The sequence below is a fragment of the Centropristis striata genome, chromosome 2 (genome assembly GCF_030273125.1).
Source record: "Centropristis striata isolate RG_2023a ecotype Rhode Island chromosome 2, C.striata_1.0, whole genome shotgun sequence".
NCBI classification, from domain to species: domain Eukaryota; kingdom Metazoa; phylum Chordata; class Actinopteri; order Perciformes; family Serranidae; genus Centropristis; species Centropristis striata.
In genome coordinates, this window is record NC_081518.1 from 6,328,882 (window position 1) to 6,355,181 (window position 26,300).

Below are 26,300 nucleotides of genomic sequence, written 5' to 3' on the forward strand. Positions count from 1 at the left end.
GAGTGTGTAAGGAAGTTGTTTTTTGTTTTGTTGTTAGTATTATTTTGATCTCTTCCAGCCATAACCCTGGAGGGGATCATGGGCTGTATGCAGTGGTGGAAAAAGGATTCAGATCCATTACTAAGTAAAAGTACTAATACCACACTGAGAAATTACTCCACTACAAGTAAAAGTCCTGCATTCAGAACTTGCAAGTAAAAAGTACAAAAGTATCAGCATCAAAATGTACTTAAAGTATCAAAAGTAAAAGTACTCATTATGCAGAATGGATCCACTCAGGTTGTTTTATATATACCAATATATTATTGGATTATTAATATTTTCCAAAGGTAGATTTTTAAACTAACTTTAATTAGGTAATATACTGTTATAACTAATGGTGGCAGCTAAATGTAGTGGAGTAGAAGTATAAAGTTACATAAAATAAAAAAAATATGCAAGTAAAGTACAAGTACCTCAAAATTGTACTTAAGTACTTGAGTAAATGTACTTAATTATATTCCACTACTGGCTCCATGTGTGCCTATAATAAAGCACATTTTGCAAATTTATGACTGCATGCTCAAGGGCCTCTCATGGTTGCAGTGATTCATATTCTATAAACCAGTTTTATTCATATTTTTATATCGTCATTGCCTACTGACTCATCACTGCTGCGGCCAGCAGGGGTCGCAAATCATCAACAGCTGCGTCAGATATAGCAAAAGCGTTTCCGGTAATCGAATTGCTAAAAAAAAAAAAAAAAAACATGCCTCATTGACTCTGTTGTTGTTAGTTTGAAGGCAGACTCACAGTTGTATTTAATAATGTCATTTGTGCAAGATGCGCCAGTGTAAACAAATCTACTGCAATTAATGTTACTTCCTGCCATGAACCCTGGCCAAAATATCACTACTACATGTTGTTGAAGTCCCTGAATAAACGCTGTCATGTCTGGATTAATAATATGTAATGGAGATGCACACAGCTGGTGAATTTCAAATCTCCAGGAACTGCCTCCATTTGACGGAAGTTAAAGCGCTGAGTTGTTCAGGTAGGTAGCCAATTTAAACGGATTTAGCAGTGATATAACTGCAATATTTGGATCAAAGGTATGCCGAAAAAGCTACAACATGATGCCGAAGTGGAAACAGTCTGAATTAATGGTTTGTCAGGTCTGTTTGCACGGCGACAAGCAAACAACTTTTAAAATGGATGTTTTCTGATTGGTGTTCAGGGCGATTAGGGCTATGCTAACTGTCGCGAATAACCAAAATAAACTGATTTTGCTTTGATTTAACTGGAATATACGGGTAAAAAAGTTATGCCGAATCAACAACGTGATGATACAGATGATAAAAAGTTTGAATTCATGCTTTGTCAGGTCTGTGTGCAAGATGCAGAGCAAATAACTTTTAAAATGTTCGTTTTTTTGAGTGGAGTTCAGGGCGATCAGAGCTATGCTGTGCAGGAAAATATCAATGTGCGGCTCTCTAGCAAAGTCTATGCACTTTACTGATTTTTTTTTTTTTTTTTCAATATTTCTGTGTGATTGCTGTTTTATTTAATTGTCCCCTCAGCTGATCATATCCTTTTTCTGGCTTTCTGTTGTTATTCTTTACATAATATCTGTAGGTCTGCATTGAATGATCATGTTATTATTAGACATTTTGGTTTATTCACTAGTTTATTAGCACAATGAAAAAGAAAAAAAGTAAATTTTATAACTGCAAGCAGCAAAAACTCTAGATAGTTGTTACTTTACCTATAAAGACATTGAAAACAAAAATATTCTTAAATGAAATCATTCTAAAATTAAGACTAAATTAATTGATCTTAGCTAATAAAATGTCAGGAAATGGTGAAAAATGCCAGAGTCAATTTTCAAATGGCTTTTTTTTTGTCTGACCAACAGACCAAAACATGAATATGTTCAATTAACTACTGCACAAGAAAAAGAAAAACAACACATTTTCATCTTTGAGGAGCTTAAGTCAGTGATTTTTGGGGCATTTTATTAAAAAATGACTAAATTATCATAATTATTCCAGATTTAATTGGGTAATTTTACTAATTAGTTCCTGATATGTTTATTTTATGTCTGTAAATCATTCCATTAAAGCACAGCACCAGGGCTCAGCGAGCACAGCTAGATGGCGCAGTTGAGCTCTGAACGAGTTCTGCTCAGGGTCAGAAATGGATCATACAGTCTGCATGTGGTTAAAAAAAAACATTTTAATGAGGGAAGGTGACTAAGATATAGAGAGCTAAGAAGTTTTCATTTTAAATATGTGTTTTATTTGTAAAATGAATTCCAGAAAACTACACAGTCACTGCCCATTTAGAAAAAATAATGGTTATGACATAAGATGTTGATGTAGACCATCAGAGAGCACGATTGACATTTGAAAAAAAGAAAAACTTTTCTTGTAAGAAAAACCACAACTAAATACTTCCACATCTTAAAACCTCTCAATAGCCTAATTGAGAGGGGGGGGGGAAACTCTGCTTAGATACACTGCTCTAGTGATGGAAGAAGTAAGCAAATATTTTACTTAAATAAAAGTATTTAAGTATTTGAACTTTCTGACAGTCCTTGAATGGATCACAGGTTACAAAAGTTTTCTGTTAGGAAAAAGTAACTAATAAAACGTGATATTTATGTCAAAATCACTTTATTCTACATGTCTCATTTAAAAAGTTGTCAAAATTACACCGTTTGGGATTACTAGATCCTGTTAAAAAATTAAATTCTGCTCCTCAACGACACTGTGAAGCCATTATTGATTTTGCTGACGGCCAACTGACAAATACTCACTGTAAATCAGACAGAACTACAGGCTGTTTACACAGACTAGAGAGGAGAGGACAGGAGAGGTTGCAAGTAAAGGTTGTAAAAATGCAAATAGTTTATGTATTTGGAGACACTTCTGGGCACTTGGAAAAGTGTTGTTTATGTATAAATTCCATTTTATTCCGTTTTTATGAAAACATTATCAGTGAAATTCAAGTTGTGTTTTTTTTCTTTTTTAAAGACTTATGTGACTATAACTGATATTCTGCAGATAAGTCAGTTCTAAATGACCCACACTTCTAGCCATGATTGTGCTGGTTCCATAGAGGTGCATGACTTGTATATTGCAGTGAAATACAAGGACACAGTGACTAAAATGTAAAAAGAAACAGCTTGGAGCTCAGAGGGTTAAAGCAGCAGAATCCTCAGCAGGTGTGTCGCATTTTCTACCTGCCTGCACTGTTCCATCCTGCACGATGAAGGACGGATGATACACAGTGTTCAATGACAAAGCGGTGCATGGTGTCCTGCTGCTGCGGCTCTGGCTCAACACTTTGTTTTATAAAGAGGTAAATCCGCCACCTGAAGTTCAAACTGACATCCCTGCATCCTGATAGAAAACTGAAAGAATAATTTTCATGCAGCACAAAACGTGCACTCTTTACTAAAGCTGCAGCTCATGTGTTGGTGCGCTAATATGCTCATGATGATGATGATCGTGCTGCACTACATCACCAGCAGCCTGTAACAAATCAGGCGCAGGTTTTCTTGATGCTGGCTGATAGTAGAGAGCCCACCTCCCCTCCTCCACTCTCGTAGTAAAACACACTCCGCGCAGCTCGCCGCCATGAAGACGCGCACAGTGGCACATCTCCAATACGCAGTGTGCATCTCCTGTCCTGGCTGTTAGATCTGCTGTCGTCTGCTGCTGCCTCACACACACACATACACACACAAACACACACACACATACACAGGAAGTGCTGCTCGTTCCCAACTGCGGATATTCAGCCACTATTGAACACGAAACGACGTGATTTCAACGTTTTTTCTCTGTTTAATCTTCAAGGAGAGCACCTTTTTTCTCCTCCTCCTCCTCCTCCTCCTGCACGCGTCTTCCCCTCTCGCTTCAGAGTAGTTGGAGAGCTGCAGAGGCGAGCATGACAGCATGACAATGGTGCAAGGCTGGCTGACAGCAGGATGGTGCGTTTTTTTGCTTATTGCCTTTTTTGACTTTTGAGGAATGGGCTCTTTGCCGGAGCAGTCGCCGAAAACTCCTGCGGTTGATTTCGCGCATTTCGACTTGAAAATCTTCCCACTTATTGTGTTGTTATGGTAAACATCTGGTGCCTCGTCCAGTGCGCTCTTTTCTCACCTTTTTCCGCATCTCTAATTGGAGCAGCGCGTCTTAATTGATGGAGATCAGCCACACCGGACTCTGACTCGCAGTTACACCGTGATCCAGCGCGCTGCAGGCGGACTCTCACCGACCCGGCTGTCTGTGGATGTTATTGTCCTCTATCTGCTCCATCTGTGTGTCCTTCCCTTCAGTGACAATGCCGGTGAACGCGCTGCCCCGCGGCGGCGGCAGCAGCCACGGCTTCGGCGGCCCGGGCTCCCTGAGCCCCGCGTCGCTGTCCCGCAGCCTGTCCCGGCTCAGGGAGTACCGGACCCGGACCCGGATCATGCTGGCGCTGGGGGTCTCTCAGATGGTCCTGGGGAGCCTGATCCTGGCCGTCAGCTTCGCGGCTCTGGCTCTCACCACGTCACCCAGAGTCCGGCACTCGTGTCCCTTCTGGGCTGGTTTCTCTGTGAGTACAACAGTTACACAACGCTGCTGGCACCAATCACACAACATGCTAAGTTTTTATTGTCTCATAAAGAAGAAGAAAGAAGGTGTAGTAGCAGCATCACTAACAGCATGGCAGGAGCATGAATATCATGTATTTATGGGCTCTTTGTCACCTGTCATTGGTCTCATTGGCTGCTGACTGGCAGGCCAAAATGTCATAAAATGTTTATATTGCTGTAAAATCAGTGTTTAAGGGATATTCTAACTTGATTTAGTGAGTTTTGGATTTCAAATAGCAGAAATTAGGGCTAACACACTTACAACTTGGTCAACTATTGGCTTGGTTGATTTAATGAACAGATCTAGACATGAGTTTCTCCACAAAGAATCATGCAAAAGCTCCACTTTAACCTCTTAAAACTCACCGGTCCTCAGGTAAGGTAAAGACGTTTTGAGCCAAATCTCTGGCCCTATAACAGAAGACCTGTGTGTGGTGTGAATCATCAGGCCCAATGATGCGATATTATCACGATACAATATGATCAGCCCAGTCAGCAGAATAAATATTAGCACTGTACCTTCCTGCAAAACACATTTGTTGAATCTTTACGTTTTTTGAGCCACAAATATGTTGAATATTAATAATATGTGATGACCGCTGCTTTAAGTTTTGTCACTATGCTTCTTGATTGTTGTTGATTAATGAGCTTTCCCAAATGTTTCGACACAGATAGGGCAATGATGATGCAGGTGGGTTTTAAGAGGTTAAATCCAGAGATGTGCTCATGCATTCTTGAAATAAGCCATTCAGCATGAAAAAAGCATAAAAATGACTAATGGACTAAACAAATCTCAGTCGACTAAGACTAAAACAGCCTTAGTCGACAAATCGAGTAAAGGGGGCCGGCCTGAAGGAAACTAGGTTTCTGAATTCATTCTGGAGCCAATCTGAGCCAATCAGTTGTGAGAATGCAAAGCCTATACTTGTGAGGACTCATTCTCCAGCCCCTTACCTTAATCCTCACCATTACAACTAAATACCTTACCCCGACCCTTACTCCAAACCTGCTTCTAACCTGAACCCTAAAACCAAGTGTGAACCTTCAACAGGCCTCGCTCTCAACGCCTCAGACTGAAATCGTCTCCGACAGAGATAAATGTACAAGTACACACAGTGGAGTAGGAGGGTATTTTAAACCCTGTGCAGAGCTCCTTCCTCTGTGTACAGTGTACAGTGGGATATGTTGTGTTTTTCTTCTTCATGTGAAATTTTCATGGTGGTTTCCGTAAATATTTATGAATGCACACATCTCTGATTTCCTGCCAGAGACCCGGAGCAGCGCTGCCCCATTAATTATAGAGGCAGCGGGGCAGAGTGCAGGGGTGAGGGGAGGTCTGTGGCACACAGGCCATCTGTGTGTGTGTGTGTGTGTGTGTGTGTGTGTGTGTGTGTGGCTTTTCATAATGCAGTGATGGAAACATAAAGTGTCAATGGATGGATGTTCTTGTATGATAAGGAGAAGAGTGAGGGGGAGGGAGCGGAGGACATGTGTTGGAGTGTGTGGGAGTGTATAGTTACAGGGGAATCGTCAGAAGACCACAGGGGTCAGAGGGCAAAGGTCAACGTGCATTCTTCATCAGAGCCTCGGGCTGATTTGAGGTCTGGCAGCCTGTTGTGCTGCAGTTATCTGTGTGCAACCAGAACCTCGTGCATCTTCGTTGTCAGTTATTATCTCATGCAAATGCTAGTTTTTAGCCCACATGGACACCTGGACTAAACACTACATTTACAACTGCTGAGGGGAAACATCTGTCAGACAAGAACATTACTACTACTACTGCGGCAAATTAGGTTACATTATTGTCATGAGTATTGAGAAAAAGGTCTCAACATGCTATATGTATTGAACTATTTACATCAGGGGTCTCAAACTCAAATTATCTGGGGGCTGCTTGAGGCAGTATCAAAATGACCAAAAAAGACACAAAATGACCAAAAAAAAGACACAAAATTGTTTTAAAAAAGACACAAAATGAGCCAAAAAAAACCCACAAAATTACTAAAAAAAGAGACAAAATTATTTAAAAAGACACAGAATTACCAAAAAAGACACAAAATTATTGAAAAATGACACAAAATTATTTTTAAAAAAGACACAAAATTATTTAAAAAAAAAGACACAAAATTACAAAAAAAAAGTTAATTCGTATAAAACTCACATTAAACTTTCATATTAAGGTGGGGGCCACAAAATATCGTCACAAGGGTCGCAATTGGCCAGTGAGTTTGAGACCCATGATTTACATCTTACACCCTCTCCTGTCCTCTCCTCTCTGCTCTGTGTAAACAGCCTGCAATTCTATTTGATTTTCAGTGACTATTTGACCGTGAGAATCAATTAAGGCTTCACAGTTGCAGAATTTAATGTTTTTAAAAGGGTCTAGTTATTCAAAACAGATTTATTTTTTGTCAACAACTTAAATGAGACGGGTAGAATAAAGTGACTTTGACAGAAATATCCCAATTTTAAGCTTTGTTTTGGTTACTTTTTCTAACGGAAACTTTCTTAGCCTGTGATCCATTCAAGGACTGTTGGAAAGTTAAAATCTGAAAGGTCTGTAAACAAAACCTGGAAAGTTAAAATCTGAAAGGCCTGTAAACAAAACCTGCCTTTCTAAACACAGTTCAAGCTTAATTAGAAATCATCCATCCAGAGATGAAGGACACTTCACAGAAAAGCATATCGTTTAAATTTTAATATAATGAGCAATAAAACATGACATGAACCTCATCTTCAATCTCATTTAAATCACATAACAAACAGAGTATTTCATCTTTGGGGGGGTCATTAACCTGCCTGTTTCCATGGCGAATGATGATGAACTAATAGATCGTTGACTTTGACTCGCGGTTAAAATCTGCTTTCGAATAAAACTGTTGTTGTTTTTCATTAGACATCATGTTTGACGGCACCGACAGACACCGCAAATTAAGAAATAAATTAATCGCACACAATAAAGGTTTCACCTCGCTAATGAAGAGGTGTGCATGCAAATTGTGCCGGTTAGTGATATGAATTGTTATGAAGAGGCTCCTCAGATGGAGACTGCGTACCATCAGGTTTGTAACTTAATCTGAGTCAGATGCTGAAAAACAACCATCCTGGAGGAAGAACCCTCGCCCACAGTGGTGCCAGAACCTGGATCATGTGTCTCCATCTGGTGATGGAAGTGATTTGCCCACAAGCAATCAGACAGCGGAAGCTGATCTTTGTAAAGTTAAGAGCTTTTACCAGCAAAAAACACTGAGCCTCCTGCAGAAACAGACTCTTAGAATCAATGTTGGCATTGCACGTTCCTGCAAAAAAGATATGTTAAGTCTCTATGCTTTTTGAGCCACAAATATGTTGAATATTTATAATATTTCTGAACATGTCATGAACACTGCTTTAAGTTCTGTCGTTAAGCTTCTTGGCTGTTGTTTATTAATAAGAGTTGACAAATGTTTCGACACAGATAGTGCAATAATATAAATACAGAAAGTAAGTTGAAGAACTTGCGCAGAAGTGAAACAGTCAATGTAAGTCAAGTAAGTGTCATGATCCAGAACGTCCAAAAACCAACTAAAACACACCAAAATCTAATGTATATCATGATTACAGAGACAATCATTTTTAAGATTATCAGTATCATTAATCAAGTTTTTCTCACCAGTTTGTGTCACTGCTTTCCTCCAAAAAAAACCAAAGTGAGTGGTTGTCTGGGAGGCTGGACGCTGACTTTGGTTGATGCTAGACAGAATTTACTGTGAGCTTTTCAAAACGCGGTTTTGATAATTAATATTTAGAATGATAACTCTTCACTACCCTGACTTTTATTGTGAAACCTCTAGTCATTTCATTATTGATAAACATCTATAATACATGATAACCTATATTTGATTATGTGAAAGTCATGTTTTTTATGTTCCTCAAATGTAAAACTTGTGTTTCCTTGTGCAAAACAAACAGTTAATGCACTCTGAAAACAAGATGTTTTCTCTCTTACCCTTCCCTAACAGAAGAGCAGAAGTAAGAAAACACTGGTGATTCTCAGAAATCACTGGGCACTAACAAAATTTGTGGATATGAACAAACAATACAAGGAAATGTGTTGGTTGGCAGGGCTTCCTGCTCTGTTACATACAGGATCTTCTTATATAAAACGTGGTCGGGAAACATATTTTTCAGCACAGATTGCATTTGGTCTTAAATGTCAACTTATAACAGTGATTATGAATCATCTGTGGTTGTCGCCGGAAAGTGGCTTTTGTGTCTGTGTTCTCAAGAATTTTTATCTGAGTAAACAAAATCAGCAGCTTCTCAAGTAGGTGTTATCTGATGCTTTCTGCAGCTCTGCTCTCTCATTTAGTCTAATAAGACGAGTGTATTTGTACACAGATTTAGAGCGCAATCTATTCCTCGTTTTAGAGAAGGAAAGTGCTCTGTATCTCCGGCTGCATGTGTGTCATTGTACGGTGAAGGTCTGTTATAAATGCTTTAGTGCATGTTGTTTACACGAACCTGTTCTATCCTGCAGACGAGCGTCACCGCCGTCATTCTTTTAGCTTGTAAATGCAGTTAAGCATTGAACCTTGACGCCTTTATGTTGAGCCTCCTGCCTCGTTGGTGAACCCAGCTAATGAGGAAGGTGACAACAAATCCTCAACCCTGTGTGTGTGTTTGTTTGTGTACTGTGTGTGTGTGTGTGTGTGTGTGTGGTCACTGTGGGGCGTCATTAAGGATCTCTGTGTGATGACGGGCATTGTGGGATTTCATCACGGTCACAGCAAGAGAACGCGTAATCTTTACTTCCTACACAGAGCAATCACTGTAGAGCACAAACACACACACACACACACACACACATGCACACACACACACACACACACACATGCACACACACAAACACACACACATGCTTCAGTGTTGTGCATATCAATGGATCTGTCTCCCTCATCCTGATTTCCACACTCTCTGGACAAAAACATGTTTTACAGCTTTGATGTTAAGAGTCGTGTGTCTGACAGCATAATATCACACACACACACACACACACACACACACTCGCCTGCCCAACGGAGACTAATCCTACGAATATCTTTTGCTCTTTCTCGCACCCGACCCTGCGCTCATAATCATCCCACGGCCCTGCTGGAGCTCTTCAGCTCTGCACACAGGCAGCCAGCCCGCAGTCGCTTCCTGTAGATGTCAACTTTGGTGGCACAAAAAAATGACGCAGAGCCACGAAAACGCCGAACTAGTGCAGACTCGGAGGCTGCAGAGGCCTCGCCGCTCCTCCAGGTTTTACCTGTTGGCGGTGCATCACGCCGCCCCTGCCGTGTTTGGCCCAATAAATGAAACGACGTGGCCGAGCGAGCCAGAGGGCCTCTGCAGCTGTCAGCGGCTGACATGCAGAACAAATTACCGTTCACCTCGCATCTCCATGAATTAAAGCTCGGAACTGATCCAAGTGTCCAAACCGCCTCTCTTCTCCTTTCTCATTTCCTGTCAGGGCGAATAAAGACACTCAAAACAAAATATGTGAATATGTAAATCCATCAGAAGGAGTTACTGCAGGCATCAGTTACAAAGTCACATGAGATGTTGATGCTTCCTCTTCTCTCCTCTCCTCTCCTCTCCTCTCCTCTCCTCTCCTCTCCTCTCCTCTCCTCTCCAGGGAGGGATTTACTTTCCCTCCCCCGCCCTCTCAGTTGTGTGGAAGAAGATGAATGTTGATTTTGTGCACAGTCGCTCCAAAAGTAACACTCCAACATCCCAAATCTACAGACTGTGCTGTAACAAAGGAGGCTTAAGACGGTATTCTTGGTGTTTGTTGTGAGGCAGCTCTCTCTGCCGCATTTCCAGAACCAAACGTCAGCAAATTCTGCACTAAGCTGCCCGAGTGTGTGTTTGTGTTTGAATAGACGGCTCCGAAGTGTTTTGTAGGGGGTTGTTGTGTTGCGGGGGCATATTGGGAGGCTTTCACTGTCTTTGTTTGTCTGTGTGGACGGAGGGCAAAAGTCCACATCGGAGTGAATTTGGCAGCAGCCTTATTTGTAGCTAGACTTGTGTCTCTACTTTGTTCCAGACCAAAATGTTTCAACTATCATTGGATGGATTACCATGAAAATTTGTACAAAAAAATCATGTTTCCCAGAGGATGAATCCTACTCATTTTGGTGTTCTCCTGACTTTTCATATAGTGCCACAAGGAGGTCAAAGTTTTCATATATCCTGTGAAATATGTGTACGTTCATTGGTCCTAGACATGTTTATTTCTGGTCTATAAGAAAATACCTTCAGAACTAAGGACATTCCCAACAACTGCATGTTGTGTTTAGAGCTAGTTAGCAAATATTAGCATGCTAACATGCTAAACTAAGATGTTGAGCATAATGTTACAGTAAACCTGCTACATTACCATTGTGAGCATGCAGATGTTAGCATTTAGCTCAAAGCACAGCTGTTCCTGTAAGTTCATATAGGCTCATTTTTGGGGGCATTTCTGTCTTGAAGTGGATGTAGCAGCTGTGACGTCACCCATTTGTTTATGGACCATTTCTATTTCTCATGTTTGGCATTTTGCCCATTTGCATTGTGGGTTTTTTGGAGCAAAATGTGACTATATCTGAACGACAGGGTGAAGCTGGTTGAGGTTAAACATGATATCAGCCAGGAACAGTTAGTAAGTAACTCAGTGTTCGCTATGGAAACGCTAGCGCTGGCTAGCTATCTGCTAGCAAAAACAGATTTAAAACCAATTACTACAAAAAATGAACAGCTAACTCCTTATAGTGTCTCTTATTGCAAACCACATGCTAAATAGGACATTTTTAGTTGAACAAATAGTTACAATTTACTTTAATAAAATGAAAAAACACTGTGAAACTGTACGAAAAACACCCAAAAACACCCAAAAACAAGTTCAGGGCTTTTTAAATGTACACAGTGCCATTGCTATGCCTCTATCCTGATTGACAGGTTCCTGTGGTAGTGACCTGTCAATCACAAGTTAGCCCCGCCCTAAAGCATGCCCTGCTTTATCGTCTGTTTTACTCTAAATGGGACCATAATTTATAGAATAAACATCATGCTGTATCAAAGAAGCCTTGAAACCAACACCTGAGACCATAAACTTGTTGGGAAAATGATTACTGAAATAATAAATCAAGTTAGTTTGACTTCTTTCCGCCACCAGTGGAGTCGCCCCCTGCTGGCCATCAGAGAGAATGCAGATTTAAGGCACTTTTGCATTGGCTTCTACATCCACTTCTTTTATATACAGTCTATGCTTTATATAAGAAAACTAAATCAGAATTTCTCATGTGTGTTTTGTGCTGTCTTGAGATTGGAAAGCCAGCTATATAAAGTTCAGTGCTGCTGGGCCTCTCACAGGAAATCATTTCAGTGGAAAGACTTTTGGATTTGGTTATATCTAATCTGGTTGTGGCTGGAAAATGCTTTTTGTTGTTTCTTGAGTGAGAAATTGGGGAGCAGCAAAGACAAAGAGATGGAATGTTTTGATTTGATTGTTTAGTTGCTTGGTTTTGCTTCTTTTCTTTTTTTCTCTTACTGCAGCAGGGGAGTCTGAATCATCATTCATTAACTGGCTTATTAGGTTTCGCTTGTATCCTGGCAGCAGGTCTTAAGACACAAACACACACAGACAGAGACACACGCACGCACACACACACACACACACACACACACACACACACGTGTACATGCATACACTTCAAAGTGTCTGCAGCGTTGGCTCAGAACTGTCATCATTTTGATAAACAGACTTTCTAACTTAATGCAGTAAATTCAGATGTGGTTGTTGTCAGGAATGCTGATACTCTGAGGGTTTTTTTAATCATAACATCAAAATGTTACATCTGATTCAATCAGTGGCCTCGCTCTGCCTTCAGAGTGAATATCAATACTTCCACCACAGTGTCAAGTGAGTGTGAAGCTCTCTATAAGACTTATTTTACAAAAAGATCGATATGAGTTATAAATTCAGATCCAGTGAAACTTCTAATAATGTAATTTAGTCCACAAATGGCCAACAAATATTAATTTGAGTGTTTGTTCTGTGGGATTTAGTGAGTCAGTGTATTACTGAGCTTAGAAACACATTGATTTCTGTGTAATTTGTGTCCCTTTGGTGACACTCGTGGAGCTTTGCTTTCTAGAGTTCATTTTCCGCTCTGTAATATTTTACTGTTTCTTGTAAAACTTATCAAGTCAGTTGGTTTGAGGCAGAGAGAATTATTAAGTTACAAGTACTGCAATTTTTAGATTAAAATGGAAGCAGTTATAGTCATAACAAATATAAATATATTGTTTTACTGTGCAGCATTTGTGTGTTTAAAAAAAAGCTACTGGATTTATTAATCAACCCAACTTTATTTTAAAATCCATGATGAGGATTAATTCAGACCTTTATGAAATATTTATGAGGATACAGGGAAGCATTAAAGGAGCAGTTCACCCAAAACCTCCTGTGTGTTTTAGTTATATATGATGTTTGAGTATTGTTACATTATGTTTTGTGATACTGCATCTATTCTCGAATACTCTGCATCAATGTTTATTAGTTTACATGTAAAGATTCATACAAGACGGATTGCACAGAAAGAAATGCTGTGATTGCATAAAATTCTTAACTTTTTTGATAACTCAGATTTTATGCATCTGATGGTGCGTTCTTTACATTATGTACATTTCTGTAACATTGGATAGAAAACTCGATAGCCGATACACAGTCTTAATAACCAATCATGTCGGCTGGACATTATATTGATATTATATCAACATCCTGATATTGACTTGATATTATCTTTGATTTTGGATATTGTTGATGTCGTCTTTTCCTCGTTTTAAAGGCTGCATTACGGTAAAGTGATGTCATTTTCAGAATTTTCCAGATTTATCTAGCTGTTCTACCCACTTACTCATTATATCCACATAACAAATGATCATTTAAAATGTTATAAATAAATAAAAGTACCAATAGACAACCCGACAATAGCATCACAGTATTTATTTTGAGGTATTTGGTCAAAATTATTGTCACATTTGATAATCTCTACCTATAACTGTGAAGAAGGCTTTAGTTTTATTTTACCAGGTTTTTAGATATTTAAACATACAGTCATGGAATAAATTATTAGACCACCTTTGTTTTCTTCAATGTCTTGTTCATTTTAATACCTGGTACAACTAAAGGTACATTTGTTTGGACAAATATAATGATAACAACAAAAATAGCTCATAATAGTTTAATTTAAGAGCTGATATCTAGTCATTTTCCATGCATTTCTTGATAATGATTTTGGTTATTATAAAAAAAAACATGATAAATGGCTGCTCACAGCATTGAAATGTGACAAAATAATCAAAATCAATGCATCTTTCCTGTAACAATGCCCTGGCTACAGGGACAGTCCAGAGCTGTATTGTCAACAGTAGAATATCAGATATCTTATATTTTTATTAAGCCAGACAGGTCAGTCAAAAACAAATTCATAAGTACAACAGTGGCCTGATACAAAGGCAAAGTCTTTTCAATGAATGGGCTACAAAGAAATGTTGAATGTTAAAAACACAGCAGCAAACACACAAACTCTTCAAACAACTTGCATGCACTCACAACAAGCATTACACCCCTGAAAAGGTTAAATATCTCAGGTCAGGTGGCCTTTTTTAGGTGCAAAAAAACAAAATAATGATGAGGAGAGGATGTTTTTATAATGGAACAGGCTACATCTTAATAAAGCAACAAAGACTACAATGCATATATTTGTTGTTTTGATAGGTAATGTTGAATATTTTGGTCCAGAAATATTAAATATATACCACCCACAGAGAGCTCCCCCCCGTTATGGGCGGCCATGCATAGATGATGTGCAGTCTTGCACACAAGCGTCGGGCAGGTAGCGAGCAGACAATCGCATCAGGAAAAACAACAACAGAACAAGAGCAGAATACACAAACAGCAAGACAAACAGAGAGAAAACTGGGCAAATAAAACCAAAACCACCTGCATGTCTAGATAGCAGAAGAGATGAAAAGAGGTGTTAAAAAAAGGTGTTTTTTTATTTTATTTGGGTGAACTGATCCTTCACAAGCAATCATATGTTGAAGACGCTCAGAGGAAATCATTCTCTTACCTGAAGAAGAAAGCTTGTTTCTGTAATGTGAAATTTTAAAGGTGCAGTTTGTGATTGTGGAGGAAGACGGGTGATTGTTGAGTCTCATTTCCAGGAGGTCAAATACTGAAGCTCGGGGGTGTTAGTCAGTACAGAACACCAACACAAAGCAACGAGCCTCAGTCACCAGCCGTCTTTATCCACAGTAGCACACTGCATCTTTAAAGGTGCTGTGCAAGATATTTAGAAATAACGCAGGAAACATGTATATGCTTTGTAAAGATATGATTGTTGATTGATTGATTGATTGTTTTAAACCAGCCTTCTCTGTTCTTTGTTTTGAAGCCAATCCCGTATCACGTGCATGTGAGTACCCAATGTGTTTAAAAAGTGACACCAGGAAGAAAAAAAGTAAATTACTTTTATTAAAAATATTAACTGTTGAAATCAGTAAATTAATATAATGGGACTTTATTTATTTATTTTTTCCCAGGATTATTCAATTGCTTAATGGTCTTGAATTTTAAATTACAGTGAATTATATGTAAAAAAATAAAAATAAATAAAAAATACACATATTGCTAAATGTAAAATAACTAAATATTATCTTTTTACAGTAAAACTTTAAATTTCATGTAAAAAAAAATATAATAAAAAAAAAATGAAAAGGCAGCAAATGGCGAACACTTATTGTCATTTTTTAAAAACGTATTATTTATTCAACGTAAAATATAGTGACAGTAAATATAAAATATGACATGGTGGAGATGCTTATAATAGTAATACACTTAGACTTACACTTATGTTCCCTTCATAATCCTATTCAACAGTAGACTAATAAATACATAGTATATGAAAATAAGTATACACCTATAAAAACAATAAAAAAGAATAATAATGAAATGGAGTCATATTAAAGGAAAAATGGTTCCTCTACACATATATTTTTAAATACAGATTTTTAATGTATGTTATCTCTATATTTAAAGAAATTACCTGTAAAATAACTTTTTCTGTTATTTGATGGTATGTGTGTGCTGCCAGACATGACGTTTTTTTTAGGATTATATATTTTTACAGTGTATATATATATATATATATATATGTATATATTAACTGGTGTGAATGCCATGCACAGCTGCACCTTTAAGTCACGATATAAAATGGCACCACAGGTTTGACAGTGTCTTGTGATCTGATGGCCGTCCAGCTGTAAACAATGTGATAAAAGCATTATTCCACTGGGCTGTTTTCTGTTTGGATGCAGCCTCTAACTCCCAGCTGTCAATAGAGGCCGTGGCTCCTCAGCTGCTTTACTCATCTTGTCAGTTTGGATTAAATGGCGAGTGCGGTCAGCACACATGCTCTCAGACCGGATCACTCAGGGCCGGACCGTCCCGTCTTCAATCCCATATTGATCAACTAATTAGATGGATTCCATCGTTCATCACGCTGCTGTTTGCTGTCATATTTTGTCTTGGTGGTTTTCTCTGCAGTGACCTCACTCTGGTGTTTAAACTGCTATGTGGCGTGATGATGTCATGTCGTTTTAGCGCTCTGTCCGTGCCGAGGTGTCGCCGAGCAGCTGTAATTCACTTTCCTGCTGCACCTTTTCCATAATAAGTAAGTAGGCACTCAGCCTGCTGCTACTCATTACTCTGAGGACCCTCCAGTGCATGCTGCCCCCACTCCAGTGCTCCCAGTAAGCACCATAATGGTGGAAAGAACAGTTTGTCCCTGCTCCCACTTCAACACAAACACACACACACACACACACACGTACACACACGTACCCACACAGTGTTTGAGAGAGCCTCTAATATTTCTACTTGTCGACTTCATTTAATTCCCCGTCTCGCTCTGCTTTGCTCCTACAAGCTGGAGACACATCCAGACTTTCTGCCTCATCTCGTGCCTCCACATGTACTCTGATATTTTTGGGTTGTTTTATGATCCGTGTTCAACACCAGGAACAGGATGATCTGAGCTTCTTCTGCGTGAGCCGTGTTAAAACATTCGTTTCTTTGTTACAAGCTGTCCCCTTCTTTTTTTCTTCTTTTTTTTTTACCCCTTTCCTGTCTTTGCTACACATTACCTAATGAAGCAAAGATGCAACCTAGCTGAAAACCTGGCATTGCACTATACGCCTGGTTGGCAGAGCAGTCATCGGTGAAATGCAAAGAAAAAAGATGAATGTTGGGGGTTGTCTTTCTGTGGAAGATCTGCAGTGACACAGCGGGCGTCTTGACGCAGAGGAGAAAAAGATACACAGTGGGAGTAAAAAAAGTTCAACTTAACTTTTGCAGCTTCACCATGTTGCACATTGGGCGGGGTGATGTGTTATGATTAACCCCAAAATGCAAAAGAATTGCAATTGACAACATTATCCTAATAATACATGCTTACAACTTGCATGAAAACATACTGGAATCACTTAACTTTATATTTTGCTAGGTGGTTTTAGAGATGTATTTAATGGATCTCCATTAGCACCAACACATTAGCATAGCTACACCCGAACACTCTTGTGGACCCGTACAGTTTAGCTGCTGCAGCTGCAACATTAAAAGAAACTGTTTAAGCAAAAACGTATACCTGACGTTGAGATGTTGGAGGTGCTGGTCCTTTAGGCAGACAGCTTTTTTTGATCTGAAGGTGGGAACCTCATCTTCCTGTCTTATTTAGTTTAGGATCCATAGTATTTCTAAACATACAGTGTTTGCATATTCTCCCTGTGTCAGCTTGGGTTCTTACCGGGTCCTCCAGCTTCCTCCCACAGTCCAAAAACATGCATCTTAGGTGAATCTAAATTGCCCGTAGGAGTGAATGAGAGCAGAATGGTTGTCTGCCGAGCTGTCCAGGGTGTACCCCGCCTCTTGCCCCGTGTCAGCTGGGATCGGAATTCGGATAATTGGTTAAAGATAATGGATGGATGGAAAGATGCGAGCTGCCACTTGTGGTAATTCAAAATAAATCAATATAAGACAGTACAGGCAAGTTAGAAAGCTTTTTTACTCATCACTTGTGAGCATATTCACGATTATCCCGATAATGGAAATTCACCACCAACTTGTTGTGAGTGTTTTCTATTGTAATCCTCAATAAAAATCACATATAATCCATCCTGATTGCAAAGTACCGTGCTGGACGATCAAAACGGTGCAAGTGCACATTTGTCTTTGAGACAGAGGACAAAATTAGACCTGTAACTCACGATTATTTTCATTATAGATGGTTTCCTTGATTCATCTCTGTGTGCTGGAGCAGGATGACATGTCAGATATCCTGTTTTTGTCTGAACAGTAGTCCAGAATAATCCCCAAATTTTCAATTTCCTATTATGTTAAGACTTAAAAAGTGGGGCATTCTCACATTGATACCATCAATCAATCAAGTAACTGATATATCTAATATCAAGCAACCCTTTCTTCTGTATGTGAAAACATGATTATGTGACATCACTGCTGTGATGTAGAAACATGAATCCTCCAGTGCACAAACATTGAAAATGAACGTCTTTAGTGAAGATGGAGACGTCTTGTGTCCAGCAGTTTAAACTTTGGAAGTGAACATTTGCAAAGTCAGAGATCCTGGATTTTTTTTTCCGGTAAGGAAAAAGGAGCAGATGTGAAAGAATATTTAACGAGTTAATTGAAGTTTTTTTTTTTCTGGAAAAACCCCCACATCAAACGCAAATTATGATTCGAAGCAGATCATTTTTAGATGTCTTAAAACATGTGGAAGGGATCTTTAAAATAGCCCAGAATGATAAAAACACATAAATGTGCTTGCACACGCACATAAAACACAAGCAGCCTCCATTATGCATCATTTTGATCTTTGAAGACTGAAGCCGGCTGAAGTGTGATGAAAGCTGTAGTTCTTCTGTTTTCTTTTTTTCAGGACGTTTTCAGACCTGAAGTGACCCTGCACAAAGAGAGAGAGAGACAGGGTCATGTGTTTGGGGAAAGAGTTTTATTTGTTGAATGCGTGATATATTTATATGTGCATACATCACAGATCTCTCTCTCATAACTCCTCCTTTTCTGTCGTCTGCTCGCTCTTGTGTGTAGTGTGTCCGCGTGTTGTTCTGACCCGCAGCCCGCGACGTGTCTGACAGAATGCTTGATGCTGCACTTCTTTACAAACAGCCTCGACCCGGCCGCCAGCAGGTCTGCCTGCAGACTGTTGAATAGAAAAAGGCCAACAGGGTTGAACTGAGCTCACGGGGAGGGAGAGAGGGAAACCAGAGCAGAGACAACAGAGCACCGAGGGGAGACAGAAGACGACTGGAGGCGAATATCTGTCGTGAGCTTTAGTCATTCTGAAGGATGAAGGTGTTGCATTCAAAACGCACAGGTGCTGCAACTGTACAACACCTGTGATTATGTTTATTCTGCCTTTTTGTTCGTGTCAAATCCAACAGGAAACAGAAGCTTTATGAAGCCTCTTTTATTCAAACTGAATGGAGAGCTTTCAGTGAAGAGGCATCTCTCCTTGCTTTGACCTGGAGGTTTTTTTTTTATTATTAAATAAGAGCTTTTCAGTGGCGTGCCGCGACAGGCCATCATCAGTGTGCAGGTCTGATATCAGCGCTCACAGACAGGCAGACAGATGGAGCTTTGTTGATATGTTTGACTTGCATCCTCTACCTGCTATTGAGCCGTTACTTCCTCCCGGTGTAACAAAGCTGACTGCCGTCCCTCCCTGCTGCTTTCTATAGCCGATCAATGGGAGAGCCTGCTGACTGGAGCCTCCCTTTGTTCTATGATTAGCAACTGTGTTGTGTTGGATGGTGCTTTTATGTGTGTACACATGTGGGAGGGCAGGTCAGGGGGGTGTGGGTGTCTGTATGTATTTGTGTATGTGGAGCTGCAGGAGACATAAAGGCGCATACCTTAGAAAAAAACGCTGAGCAACAAGGTGGTTGTGTGGAGACAGACTCAGGCTACATGCTGCAGATATACAGAGAGCAGACAAAGAGAGAGCATGCTACATTTATTCTATATTTTATCCTTCTAGTGCAGTGTCCGTAGGAAGTATGTATTCGTATAGTGCAAGATTGTATTTTGTAGGTAATGCTAATGCCTCTTGCTAGTGTAACCTTAAATAACACAGAAACGCTATCTTTCCGTTCGTATGCTTAGCTGTCAGTTAATAAAGTTTTGTTTTTACTGTTTTCAATGGATCAAACTGATGCGGAAGAAAGGGCTTAAATCTCCGCTTAGCATGCTAATCGTGAGATAGCACATAACGCAGTATGCTGCACTAAAAGTACATTAACATGAACCCAATTAGCTGATGTACTATACTGCATGTAAGTATCTCATATCAAATGATTATGGGCAGTACGCTAAGCAACATGAATGTCATCCCTGAATTACATAGTAATGCAACATAAGAAGTGAATAAAGCTAAATCTCTGCTTAGCATGCTAATCACGCTACAACAACGTCTGCAAATCCATAAAACACTTACTTTTCATAAGGTACCACACCATCCAGCACATACACATTGAACATTGATATTCGCTGCAAACTATTAGAATATTATTGGAAAATCGAACCTTGTAGCGCACTTTAAAACTCTGAAAGATAAGTAGGCTAAATAGACTTACAGATGAGATGAGTCAGGGTGTAAATCCAGAGTGAATTGTGTTACTGACCAGGTGTAGGCCTATCACACAATGGGGCGGAGCTCCCCTAAAAGGCGTCCGATCAGAAACAGTGCAATGCTGCAACAAGTCCTACGTAAATAATGATATTTGGAAAAATTAATTAAAAAATCTTCAAAAACGAGGATGCACACCTTCGTGCAATGCACAAGCCACATACGAAATGTTACGGTCAGCGTGATAAGTCCTAGACACGCACACACACACACACACACTTCTTGCTTTATAGATAGTTTTTATCTTATTCTCTGTTTGTCTCGCGCTCCTGTAGAAAGCTGCTGACTGCTGCACTGAAAGCTGTTTCCAGGGTTAATCAGGAGGTGAGAAAAATAAACTGAGCACAAGTCTGAGAGCTGTTTTTTTAGCTCTTAACGGTTGACAAGAACTTTTCCTCCGAGCACAAACAGAAAAACATTTAGAAATAAACAACTTCTCTTCCAAATGTAAAGAAAATGACACTGGCATTTGTAAAAACGCAAATTGGTTCAGCATAACCTCGCTCAACAGTTTGTGGCTGTCTAGACAGGGACGCTGGATGTTTTCAAATGAGTGTTTAAGGTCTTTAAGACAAATCTCCATCAAACTGACGGGGGAATGGACTCATTACATGTTGTAACAATAGTAGGACAGAGAGACAAAAAGAGTTTTAGACAGCAGAGAATAAAGTTTGAATCAAAAAGTTGGAAAGATGATGATATTTTCTGAATACTAACACCTTATTTGTAGTTAAACATATAAAGTGTTGAAGCTCAAACAGCAACAATTCATATATGATACATATTTATTCATTGGTGTTCATACTACATGCAATAACTTATTTAACCTATTTAACATGTTAAAATATATTTTCTTCAATGTGCAATATCTGTAAAATGCAAAGTACTTTCAGGAAAACCAACACAAAAAATATATATTATTAATAAAAAATACCAAATAGCAGAAATGTATGTATATAATGTGTATATAATATATGTATATGTAGTGTGGAGCCTCCAGACCAACTATATGCTTCTTACCATCATTCCTCCACAAGATATTCACTGATTTATGTAAACAACCTTTATTTAATCAGGTAATCTCATTGAGACCCAGATAGAAAGAACAACAAACAAAGCCAGACATGACAAAAGGACAAAATAGCATCAGAGACAAACACAGAAATCACTAAATATATATATTAAATCACTTCTCTTGGTTTAAGGAAAGTTTTTACAAACATTAATGCTTCGTGGATCAGAATTTCCAATGGAAAGAGACAGTTAGTAGTTGAGCTTGTTTGGAGTTCAACAGTTTAACAGTGGTCTCTCCTTCACAATTGTGGTCTACAGGGAAATACAATATTTTTTTTCTGGTATATTAAATAGTTTGGTAGTTTAGGAACACCCCTAACTTTAAGACTTCAGTTCTCTATACTGTTAAAAAAAATAGAAGAAAAGTTCCAGAAATGTACTGTTTTATCTTACAGGGTTTTTTCTTGTTTTTTTCTACTATTAAGTGCAAATATCATAAAAAAGGAAATTACTTTTATTACAAATATTAACCATAAAATAAAAGTTGAAATTTGTAATTTAATATAATGATACTTTATTTATTTTTTATTTTTTTCCTTTTTATTTTTTTACAGGATTATTCACTTGCTTAATGGTCTTGAATGTTAAATTACAGTGAATTATATGTAAAATAAAAAAATACACACATTGCTAAATGTAAAATTAACTACAAATTTAAATGTAAAATTAAAAAAAATTCAAAAGAAATCTTCAAACAATAAAAATAAGTCTTGCACATAACACCGGCATATTAAAGTAAAAAATAATACAAAAATTTAAATTCTACAGATATATAAATATAAAATACAGATATTTACTGTATATTAATACGGAATTATCTGTAAAATAACTTATTACTGTTACTGTTATTTGAAAGTAATTTTGCCAGACTTTTCTCTTTTTTCTCATTTTTTACAGTGTATATCAACTCAATTACAGTAAAACTACAGCAGTATAAGAAAAAAAAACTATTTCCTAGTGTTAACTGGGAACAAAGAAGCCTGTCTTGTTTAGATAAATGAGAATAAATGCTGGAGGTCGGAGGTCAAACCTTTACAGCAGTAAATGGTGTACAAAAGGTCACCGCATCAGTAGAAAAAACAGACAATCATTCACCGCCTGGCACTGATCAGATTTGTCACCTGTAATGTAGTCGCCATTGTCTCCCGGCGGAGAGCAGCAGCATCATCTTAAAGTCATTTTTCATCGATAATGGCCTGAATGATGCATTTCCTGTGGTTTTCTCTGCTCTTCACGTTGTTTCATCGATACAGATGAACTGGCACCGGAGAGACAGGCCCAACAGTTAATCTCCCGACGCTTTATCAAGGACTTTGTGTGTATTTGCATGTTCCTCCACGTGTGTATATGAGTGTGAGACGGAGACAACAGAGTGCAGGACTGATTGATCCGACAGTCTAACACATCTGCCTTCAGAGAGCCTCAGTGGGTGTTTAATAAGTGCAAAAGCCTCCAGAAGAGACAGGAGGGGATCTCACCGCTCGCTCCCTGCACCCTTTAAATTTCTCTAAACTGCCGTTTCAGATTAAGAAAATGCATCTCTATCCCGTCATTAGGTGCTGTCCTTGACAGGTTAGGCTGTCTGTCGCTGCTGCTGCTGTGTGTTGGAATGACTTTGCAGCTTTATGGGAGAGAAAAATCAGTTTTTCCTCACTGTTTCTTGCTAAAGGGGAACAGCACTAAACACTCATTTATTTTCAAGCTGTCCTGGGGCTGGAGTGGATTGTGGGAGTTGCTGTTTTCTCTGTCTTAACTCACAAGTAGATTTATCTTCTTTTTTGCTGTTTGGATTTTAAGAAATATGCTTAAATAAGGAGTAGATTTATTCAGGAAGGAGAGGAGGAGAAAGTAAGAGGGACATGCTGCAGGGGATGATGGGGGAATCTGGGGGTGTTTGCTTTTACAACCTCCTGTCCTCTCCTCTCTGGTCTGTGTAAACAGCCTGCAGTTCTGTCAGATATTGAGTGAATATTTGTCACGTGAACATTCGTCTCAGCAAAATCAATCATGGCTTCAAAGTGTTGATGAGCAGCGAAGAATTTAATGTTTTTAACATAATCTAGTTATTCGAAATGGTTTATTTTTAGCATTTTAAATGAGACATGTAGAATAAAGTGATTTGGACAGAAATATCACAATTTTAAGGATCGTTTTGGTTACTTTTTCTTACGGAAACATTTCTGACCTATGATATTTTCAAGCTGTCCTGGGGCTGGAGTGGATTGTGGGAGTTGCTGTTTTCTCTGTCTTAATTCACAAGTAGATTTATCTTCTTTTTTGCTGTTTGGATTTTAAGAAATATGCTTAAATAAGGAGAAGATTTATGCAGGAAGGAGAGGAGGAGGAGGAGAAAGTAAGAGGGACATTGCTGCTGATTTGGATCCCGTGCTGCAGGGGATGATGGGGGAATCTGGGGGTGTTTGCTTTTACAACCTCTCCTGTCCTCTCCTCTCTGGTCTGTGTAAACAGCCTGCAGTTCTGTCAGATATTCAGTGACTATTTGTCACGTGACCGTTCATATCAGCAAAATCAATCATGGCTTCAAAGTGTTGATGAGCAGCACAGAATGTAATGTTTTTAACAGGATCTAGTTATTTGAAATGGTTTATTTTTAGCATTTTAAATGAGACATGTAAGTGATTTGGACAGAAATATCACAATTTTAAGGATCATTTTGGTTATTTTTTGTTTCGGAAACATTTCTGACCTATGATATGATATTTTCAAGCTGTCCTGGGGCTGGAGTGGATTGTGGGAGTTGCTGTTTTTTCTGTCTTAATTCACAAGTAGATTTATCTTTTATCTTTGCTGTTTGGATTTTAAGAATTATACTTAAATAAGGAGTAGATTTATGCAGGAAGGAGAGGAGGAGGAGGAGAGGAGGAGAAAGTAAGAGGGACATTGCTGCTGATTTGGATCCCGTGCTGCAGGGGATGATGGGGGAATCTGGGGGTGTTTGCTCAGCATGAATGAGGCCAGCCGCCCCTCGGGCCACCAGCTCCTCCCTCCGGTTGATATTACAGCTCCCTCTTCCTTCTCTGCAGCTCAGAGTGTTTCTTTTGGCTTCACTTCAGCCTGGTTAGCATGCCTCATCCCCCACCCACCCTCCCATAATCGACACTCCTTTTGATCCGACTCGCTGCCTGTTCTCGTCCCAGGAGGTTGCATCTCTGTGGGATCCGTGTTTCAGCTGTGGCTCCAGGAGAGCGAGCGCCTCTGGGAGTGCATTTTCAGATTTCAGGAGTGTTCACACGTCTGTCATAGGAACATGAAATGTGTTTTTTTGGTTAGTTTCCCTCTGAATTCCCTGGAAGGCGAGATCTTTTGTGTGTGGATGTGTTTTCATTCCTCTTCTCAACATGTACATCTGTGAGCCAGTTCTGATTTTCTGTTTTTTTGACAATTTTCTGTATTTTCCAGCTGCCGTCTTTAATCTTTGCATTTGTATTTTATTGTGTTGGAAAAAACACAAAAAAGCCACATCAGCAAAACATTTCCACTTTCTTCGGTCCTTATTCAGCGCAGGTCTCCATCACAGCCACAGCACTGCAGTGCAAAATCTAAAATATGCTGAATATAAGCTTTTTTTGCACTTATCAATACCCCCCATCTGTGCTTAGTAAGGGAGGACCAGAGCCAGAGACCCCACTGCATGAAAACACAAGGTGTGTGTGTTTTTATAGCTGAAAAAAATTAGCCGATCCGCAGAATCAGCTATTGTTTTGCTATTTGTTTAATCGTAAGTCAGCGGTTCCTGCTCCTCTGTTGTGATGATTTGCTACTTTTCTTATACTTTTTCTCATTTTGCATCATTGGAAACTGAGTATCTTTTGATTTTGTGAGACAAAACAAACGATTTGTCGTCTCGGGCTGTGATAAACTGTGATGTGTAATTTTCCAAACATTTTGTAAACAATTCATCAAGAATATAATCAGGAGATTAACGATAATGAAACGAGTAAATGTTTCATAATGAGCACACAGTATTCCAGGGAGCTGTGCTGATGTGCAAAGTTTGGCAATAAATCTTTTTACATTTCTGCTGATAAAAATCGTGATAAACTCTGGGCCTCATGCAGCAACATTCTCTTAAATTAATCATGTTTTCTCTCTCAATTTTCTGTTAAGACTTAAAGTTAGAAAAGTCAACTCAACAACATTCAAATCTGCTCTGACCCTGGTTTGCTGAATGATGATTATTTGCATAGGTAACAACCACTAAACACTCTATAAGAGGAGGCAATCTGCAGCATCTGAAGGTTTTATTGGATGCTTTCTGCAGCTGTGATTTAGTCTAATAAGATGAATGTCCTTGTAGACAAAAGCTGGCCTTGTGCAGCTTTAAAGACTCTGGAGCTACATAAGAGCAGAGCAATAATAAGAAAACACTGGTGAATCCCAGCAATCAGTGGGAGCAAACAGAAATAAGGGCAACAAATAACATGTGTTTGTATATTGCTTCCTGAATGAGGCCCATTGTTTTACAGACGATGTGAAAGTGCACATTACAAATGTAATGTTGTGAAAAATGATCTCCTGTAGGGTTACATTTCAGTTATTATTCTGCAGAGTGACTTTAATTATAGCTATTGTTCAATAAGTTGTTGATGTTTGACAGTTTTCTGGCTTGCAGGTTATCAAACCCTCAGAGCGTTTTTTTCTCACTGTGACCTTATATTTCACTGTAGCATATGACATTTATTTATAAAAGAATGTATTAAAAAAATTAAAAAGTCCTGCAGCTGTATGGAATCAGCACAATCAACAACTGAACAACTCGTACATGTCGTTTGTGCAGAATAACTCGTACC

The 26,300-nt window shown here is 39.0% G+C and overlaps 1 protein-coding gene across 1 annotated transcript in view; it reads left to right on the forward strand.

Moving 5' to 3' along the window:
- The first annotated feature begins 3,679 nt into the window (after nt 1-3,679).
- Nucleotides 3,680-26,300, forward strand: part of fam189a1 (family with sequence similarity 189 member A1) — a 158,500-nt gene continuing 135,879 nt past the window's right edge. Inside the window, exon 1 of the mRNA XM_059354913.1 lies at nt 3,680-4,584. Within this exon, the coding sequence (XP_059210896.1) occupies nt 4,279-4,584 (306 nt within the window). The 5' untranslated portion in view covers nt 3,680-4,278. The remainder of the gene's footprint in view (nt 4,585-26,300) is intronic.